General features: G+C 40.8%; 1 protein-coding gene across 1 annotated transcript; it reads right to left on the bottom strand.

Moving 5' to 3' along the window:
* Positions 1 to 722: 722 nt before the first annotated feature.
* Positions 723 to 4,267, bottom strand: Rag1 (recombination activating 1). The gene has a single exon (XM_051184108.1). The coding sequence runs from the start codon at positions 4,255 to 4,257 to the stop codon at positions 1,132 to 1,134; it is 3,126 nt and encodes a 1,041-aa protein (XP_051040065.1). The 5' UTR covers positions 4,258 to 4,267; the 3' UTR covers positions 723 to 1,131.
* Between the last annotated feature and the right edge of the window lie 3,778 nt (positions 4,268 to 8,045).

Raw genomic sequence — 8,045 nt, 5'->3', positions numbered from 1 at the left:
ACATGTGTTCATTCCTCTACTTATTGTGAGCAGACTCCATCTAAATTTAACAAATGGAAAAAGTACAGCATTGTCCTACGACTGAAATCTGGACACACTGACACTCAACTGTAGTCAAATGAATGACACACTTCAGTAGAGAGGCTTCTGTGAAGCCCACACTTACTCAAACTGACCCATGTTTCATAGAGAGAAAATCTGACTGACATTTTCAGCAAGGCATTAATCTGCTTTTAGGCAGTAAGGAAATATGGATTTTTAACAATCTGTGACCTTGAGATGGTATGGGAAAGCACTGAGACTATAAATTACTTTTAATTAAAAAGCAAAGATAAACAACCAGAGTTGGCTATAGATAGCTAAGCAAAATTGAGTTTATCAGATTTAATGAGTAGCTGTAGCATTCTCTAACTGCATTATTGAAAAACTTATGACATCGGATGACCTCCCAGTCAGTGGAGGTGACAATAATGATGGCATTTAAACCTAGAAAAGACTGATTTTTCTGAAACATGTCATGATGTAATTTATTTCTGCATAAAAATACCATACAAGAACATTCACTGAGAGCCCTTAGTAAAGGTCACCATGTCCTACAAATGTACAGTGTTGTTAGAAAAAGCAAAAAGATTCCTTTGAATCTTGTAAAATAAATCAACATATGTGAAATTTATGAAATAGTCCCACAAAATATGAAGTGGAAAAATTGCATTATATCCAAATGTAAAATATAATAAACTGAGGTGGAAAAGGCATTCCCAAGACAAATTCCTTTCCTAGCATGCTTGGCTGTTCTTTGACAGCCCTGGCTTTGATTTTCACAACACACAGTGCCATGCACACACTGTATATCCTTGTCCCCTGCAGTTACCACTGTTCTCAGTTATTGAGCTTTCAAAGAACTGATTTCTCCTGCTGCTCTTCTGGACTCACTAAACGGTTGAGGCAATCAACTCATCGACTATCCATCCCTGACCAGGTGACAGCACCTCTGACCTGTCACTCCAACCTGCCACCCCGTGGGTGGTAAGCCCCATGCACACCATGATGTGACAGGTGCTAGGAGAAGACCTCACTGTAACCCAAAGGAAAACACATTTGCAAACACCAACTCATGTGTGGTGATCCTATTTAAAACTCCATTGAATCTTGGATTTCCAGAGAGTCCTCAATACCCAAAGTGTCCCCTAAGGTCTCCTTTGAGTTCATGGTAAACCCAGAGCTTTTTAATGCATTATGAGCATTCATAAACTTCTGGAGGTATTTTGACGTGTACAGCCAGTGGTGTTTCAGGACATCTTCCATCTCATAGCACTTGGACTGCCTGGCATTCATTTTCCGGAAGCGTCTAAACAGTTTATTACCAGATTCATTTCCTTCACTTGCCCATGCTCCAATAGAGCCATCCCTCTCAATAATTTCAGGAACATGTGCCAAGGTTTTGTGAAAATAATTAGTGATTTTGCCCTCGTATCTATATTTGAACTTGGTAGAGAGGAGCTCAGCAAAACGCTGTGAGTTGAAACTGTACTGGCAGAGGGACTCTGGGCACTCTTTAGCAGGACATGATGAGCGCCACACTGGTTTCATCTTCAGATAAAGATCCATCAGCTCCCTGAGAGCTTCATGCCTCTCTTCAGAAGGAATTAACTCACAAACTGCATCTACAGTCTCATGGGTCATAAGCTTCCGGGCAAAGTTGCCATTCATCCTCATGATTGGTTTCAGGTTCATCCTTTTCCGGAGATGTTTATCCAGTGTGGCCTGCCATCTCTTCCTTTCCTCTTTAGAGGCATTGGGATTTTTATACACTTCCCCTATCTCCAGCTGGAAAATCTTATAGAATTCAGCCGCGTTGCCAATGTCACAATGGAGTGCATCTATGGAAGGGACCGTTTCGATGAAAGGTTTGGCAGAGACCCCTTTCACCCGGTCCCGGAGTTCTTCCACTGACTCGTGATAGGGATTGGACCGCCAAACCTCATAGCGTTCCAGGTTCTCAGTGTGGCTTCTGGTTATGGAGTGGAAGACAAGATTTTGAGAGGCTTCCAGACGAGTTGCATCACAGAGAGTACAGATGTAGACTGAGCCAGAGGCTTCCAAGCCTTCTACTTCCCGGACAAGTTTTTCATCATATCCAGTGCCCCTGAAGATGAACTTGAAAGTTCTGAGGATGCCTCCTATCTCCAGCATTAATTCACTGCTCTTCATGGCCTCCCTTTCAGCAATGAGTGGGCTTAGGATAGCAGTCAGGGTCTCGTGGTCGGACTCATCTGCCAGCATGAGACACAATGGCTTGCAACACAGTTCAGAATTGGGTTTGGGTTCCTCAAACACCTTCACATTCTGTGAACCATGATCTATTGTAATTCTCATGACTGTGAATGAAAAACGAACCGCCTTTTCTGGAACTGCGGGTCCACTCCCATGCTTCTCACTCACATCCCCCATCCCATCACAAGACTCCTTTACCACTACAGTGAAGGGACCATTCAGGTAGTCGTCAAGATCTTGGGATCTCATGCCTTCCAAGATATCTTCTTCCATGTCCATCAAAGCAGACACCAAAGCAGAATCATAGCGGAACCTCTTTGCAATGGTATCCACTGGATATTCATCCACAGAGGAGGCAAGTCCAGACAGCCCATCAATAATTCCAACATCAGTTCTGGAGGACACATTCTTCAGAGGGGGCTTCCACTCAAAGGGGTGGTAGCCTGGCAGAAGTACTTTCTCAGCATTTCGAAGAGCATGCAAAGGCTGAAAAATCTGCCTCCCAGTGATGGCTTTCACAGTCCTGTACATCTTATGGTACTGGCTGCAGCTGAGGAAGGTATTGACACGGATGGCCAAGCAAACAGCTGGTTGCAGACCAGAGCCCCGCCCCTGCATGATGGCCTCTAGCTCATCAGCTTGTCTGTGTTCATTCCTGGCCCTCAGTGCCAGCAGGAACAAGGTCAAGCACACAGACTTCACATCCCCACCTTCTTCTTTGTCAGCAAATTCTTTGACTTGAATCTTGAGCTCCCTCAGCCTATGTTTCTGAGCCCTGCGTGTCAGGGACAGGAGATGTTGACGAGGCCGGCCCCCTTTATTAATATGCACCAAAGCCTCTTTAGACTCTTTGTGGCTTGAGACATGGTGGTTATATTTTTCCAGACTCACCTCCTCATTACACTCTTGTGCAGGACACTTCACTACCAGAGAATTCAAGATGTTCAGAAAGGACTTCACTGGACTCTCCAGGTCAGTAGGGAAGCATGGATATCGGCAAGAGGGACAGTAGCTGCCCATTACTTTGAGGCATCGGAGAATGCAGATCCTACAAAACACATGCTTGCAGCTGGTCTCCACTGGGTCAGCCAGAATGTGTTCACATATCTGGCAGGAAATGGATTTCACAAAGTGTGCTGGGAAGTCCACTGCAAGAAGCTTGGTGCTGAGATGAATCTTACTGCAGTTAGAGATCTTCTTCATGACTTCCTTACTGCTGACTCTAGCCTGAGCTCTCTTGCGTTGACGGTCCCGTCTGGCTTGGTTGAGCACAGTTTTTAGTTTCTTGCTGAGCTGCACATTGGACTGGTGCCTCTTCCTCTTGAGTCCCCGGTGGGCTGGGAAGCAGATGTCACAGGATGGCGTGTGGGGATGCCACTCCATGGCGGTTTTCCTCGGGAAATAGACCTCACAGGGAGCACTACTAAACTTCCTGTACATAACACCCCAACAGCTATGGCAGAATTCAGTGGGGTGAATCGAGTCGATATCTGCCTTCACATCAATCCGGAAAACACGGGCAATGAGGTCTGGCCAGGAAGTGACTCTCTTTTCCTTCTTTCGGAAAAGGCTTTGGGTTTTAGCATCCACAGGCCCGTGGACTGGGTATCTCCGGTTTTGTCCATCAGTCCTGAAAAGATTCCCACAGATGCGGCAGAAGTGTCTAAGCCTGGCTTGGTGAATTGCTTTGTCTCTTGACTTCCCATCTGCATGGAATTTCTTTGAAAATTTAGGGTGGAGTTTCAATGCTCGTTGAGTCAGAGTTGAATTCTGACCACCAGGCTTATCTGGAACCACTGGAGACTGCTCTAGGTGAGGGTTCCCCTCTGAGGAAACTTTCTCCTTTTGTGCTTCTTCGGGTGCCTTTTCAAAGGATCGCACCCTGAATAGCTTAAATTTCCACTCAGAAAATTTGATCTGTGGGTGCTGAATTTCATCAGGGGCAGGACTGAGTCTCAGGGTGGATGGCAAGGAGACAGCCATGTTGGCTAAGCTACCTGGAACAGTGAAAAAAAAAAGTCAAGAGAAATATCCATATCTGATTGCTGTATCTTGGAAGTAACTGAGATTGATGTACTAAAATTTTCTGTCCAAAAGATATTTATTAAATCTCCTGCTGTGTTGGGAGCTGATAGTATAACCAAGAATAGTCAATCCTTTTTCTAACAGTATTTGGGGCATATATATATATATAATTTTGAATATTGTATATGGGTAAATTTTAATTTCCTTACCATAAAAACCTTATCATTGAAGACAGCATCACTGAGTGATTGATCTCATTTCCCAATGTTCCTAGTACCTATTAGGGGCTCAACAGTTGTTTGTAAGTAAATGCAATGATAAACTGGATACTAAACCAGAGAAAAGTAATATTCTCTACATTGTATTAGCCTCATTACATTAACTGAACAATATATTTCCAGGTTTTTAAAACATTCTTCTGGGAGATTGGTTGTTTATTTCTTCCAAACAGGTCATAAGGAAATGATAAAGCTACAAACCCAAAGAAACTAATTACTCACTACTTGAAAGGATGAAGTGAATTTTGAGCTTTATGGATGCAAACTAATAATAAGTATCATGGATAGTAATTATGCTTACAATTTTAATTAGTGAATGCTGTTGTAAATTATAAGGCTGAGTCTACATTAGAAATAAAACCACAGATCTCTTTAAACTTGCAACAAACCATAGCATGAGCATACTAAGAGGCTGAAGGACTTTGAAGATGAAAACCTCAAGTAGTTTCAGACAAAACTCACACAGGTCATCCTGAAAGTCACTGTGAACCAAAGGTCATTAGCACTACAGTGTGAATAACAGATATGAGGAATAATTACAGATGAGGGAAGTGATGTAGTTGCATTATAATCTCAAAAAGTAAAATAATTTTTTAAAAAGTTACAGACAAAAATGAAATGATTCCTAATGATATTCTGCTATAGTCATAGATTGGTGCCTAGCCCAACTGTCATCAGAGAGACTTCACCCAGAAACTAGTGGAAACAGATGTAGAGACATACAGTCAAACATTAGGCAGAGCTCAGTGAATCCTGTGGAAGGAGAAGAGGTATTGTGAAGGCCAGAGGAGTCAAAAAAAAACAGCACAAGAAAACCAACAGAATCAACTAACTTGGGCCCATAGGGGCTCTCAACATTGAAGAGTCAATTAGAGAGCTTACATGGAACTGATATAAGCCCTCTGCACATGTTACAGTTGTGTAGCTTGGTCTTCTTGTGGGACTCCTAACAGTGGAAACAGGGGCTGTCTCTGATTCTGTTGCCTGCTTTTGGGACTTTCCTTCTGACAGCTTTCCTAGTTCACCCTTAATAGGAGAGGAGGTACTGCAATTTGATATGCCATGGATGGCTAATATACACAGGAGGCCTGCCCTTCTCTGAAGACAAATGAGGAAGAATGGATGGGGGTAAGGGAGGAGGGGAGGTTGAGGGAAGGGCTTGGGAGGAGAGGAGGGAGGGGAAACTGTAATTGGGCTGGGAAAAATAATTAATTAATTAATTAAATGCAGACCAGCATGATGGTGCATGTCTGTGATCCCAACACTAAAGAAGTGGGAGCAGAAGAGTAAATGCAAGTTTTGATGCCAGCCTGGTCGACCCTAGAGAGTTCTAGGTCACTCTGAGCTACATAATGAGATTCTGTCTCAAGTAATAATAATAGTTAAAACAATAATAAATTATATGCCAATTGTAGTATAAATGAAAAAGTAGAAAAAAAATGAACAATGACATCTGAGTACTCCCTAGACCTAAAGTAGATCAAACTTCCTACAATTCCTTAGTTCATAATATGTCAACCCATGCATGCTCCCCAAATGTGTCTGGATTAAATCTTTTGACCTACCACATATGCCTAGAAACCCATTTTCCCCTCAAGAGATTAACCATCTCAATGAGTTTTGTAACCACATAGTCAGGAAGACAATCCCTTAAATAATACATTTTGGAATGGGACTTGGGCAATTGAAGTGATAGAGATAAAGACTATTCCTGGATCCTGCTAACAACATTTCTTTTGAATTCTTCCTTTAAATTAACACACTTTATTGCATGTATATGTATATTATACATCAGAGTTTTCTTTTCCCCATTGAAATTAAAGGCAAATTTATATATGTATATATATACATATATATATATATAATTTTACATATTGATCTCAGTTCCCTCTCCCTCCCATGCCCCCTAATCCCCCTCCCATCCCATTCCCCCCCCCCACACACACACACACACACTCCACAGTTAAAGGCAAATCTCTAAGACTTGATTGAAAGGGAAACATAGTTTGGCTTTCTTTCATGTGGGACTCTAAAAACATTTCAAAGGTCTCAAGAACCCCAAAGGTATTTCAAGTGCAACCAAACAAAGGCCTCAATGTTGCTTTCTGATCAATTATGTTTCTTCATCCTTTCTTGTAACAAATGCAAGGCCAATCTGTGTGTTCCTTGCCTTTGGCTTGAACCAAATGCCATTTTTACCACATTAAATATCGACCTTTCATGTTCAGTAAGTCAACTTCCCCCAACTCCCAGTAGCCTGAAACACTCTGACCAAATCCACTAATACATCTGTTGAAGTGTTCCCATGGAATAATGTAGTTATTAGCTACTGCCAGTCAAGTCAAATGTATTTATTACATTATTTTACAACACAAATCATAAAAGTTTATCCAAACTTTTGAAACAAAACAGAGGTGGGAAGCATGTGATAGTGCTTTAAGGGAATGTACACAAAGATGTTACGGGGGAGTTTCTGTGGAGACTACTACATGTTTTATGAGTTTGGGAGATGATAGAACTGAAAAAAAAAATCTGACTTAGTGAGTTCTTGTAATCACTCCAGTCATCAAAGACTAAAACTATTGATATCACTTAGTTTTAAAGAAAGCATGGAGAAATTAAGATACCTTCACACACCTTTGAGAGGAGGACACTTTGGAATGACTTTTTAAAGTTACATGTGTTGTGTTTTGTGCAATAAATTTCCTTTGGGGAAGACATTCTATAGTTTTTCTATAAAAGTACCTCCACACACAAGTATATGATGACATTTATATAAAGCCTGGAGGAGATTTATTTGAAAAGTTGTTAGCTACTTTGAAAAACAGAAAATAATACAGATAATTGCCAAAGGGGCATTATTAAATAATGGTCTAAACATAGAATAGAAACTACATTGTGTATATATTACATGCTATATAATTTCTAAATACATAAGTAAATAAAAAAGTCCATGTGCAAAAGGAGAAGATAGAAAAAATAACAGCAAGTACAACACAATCCTGTCTATGCATACATATTCATATTTTATACACATTGAAAGCACAGGAACTCTGGAACCTTAGACACTAAAATCTTAACAGTGATTAAGCACCAGCAAGTAGAATTAGAGCTAAGAAAAGGGTCTCTCAATTTCATCATTTTTGTTTGAAGTTTCCACGTGTACTTTTTTTTATGATAAATTCAGTTCAAATAAACCTTGTTTCAAGACTAGATTTGGATATATTCATGATCTCCTTTATGTTCTTTCTTTTTAATTTTTCTCCAAAACAGTTGAAGACCTGACTAAGTCTTAAATTTGGCCAGCATCATTATTCTTGTTTGCTTGCTTGCTTGCTTGCTTGCTTGCTTGCTTGCTTGCTTGTTTTCTTTTAAACATGTCTCAAGGGGACTAAAATCTAACCTGTAGAAATGTGAAGCTAGGATTATGGACTCGATTTGAAATCCTTCAAATGTTCATTGTCTTCT

This window comes from Phodopus roborovskii, unplaced genomic scaffold, assembly GCF_943737965.1.
Source record: "Phodopus roborovskii unplaced genomic scaffold, PHOROB, whole genome shotgun sequence".
Lineage (NCBI taxonomy): Eukaryota > Metazoa > Chordata > Mammalia > Rodentia > Cricetidae > Phodopus > Phodopus roborovskii.
The sequence above is the reverse complement of the archived record's forward strand: the minus strand, read 5'-3'. Positions and strand labels throughout refer to the sequence as shown.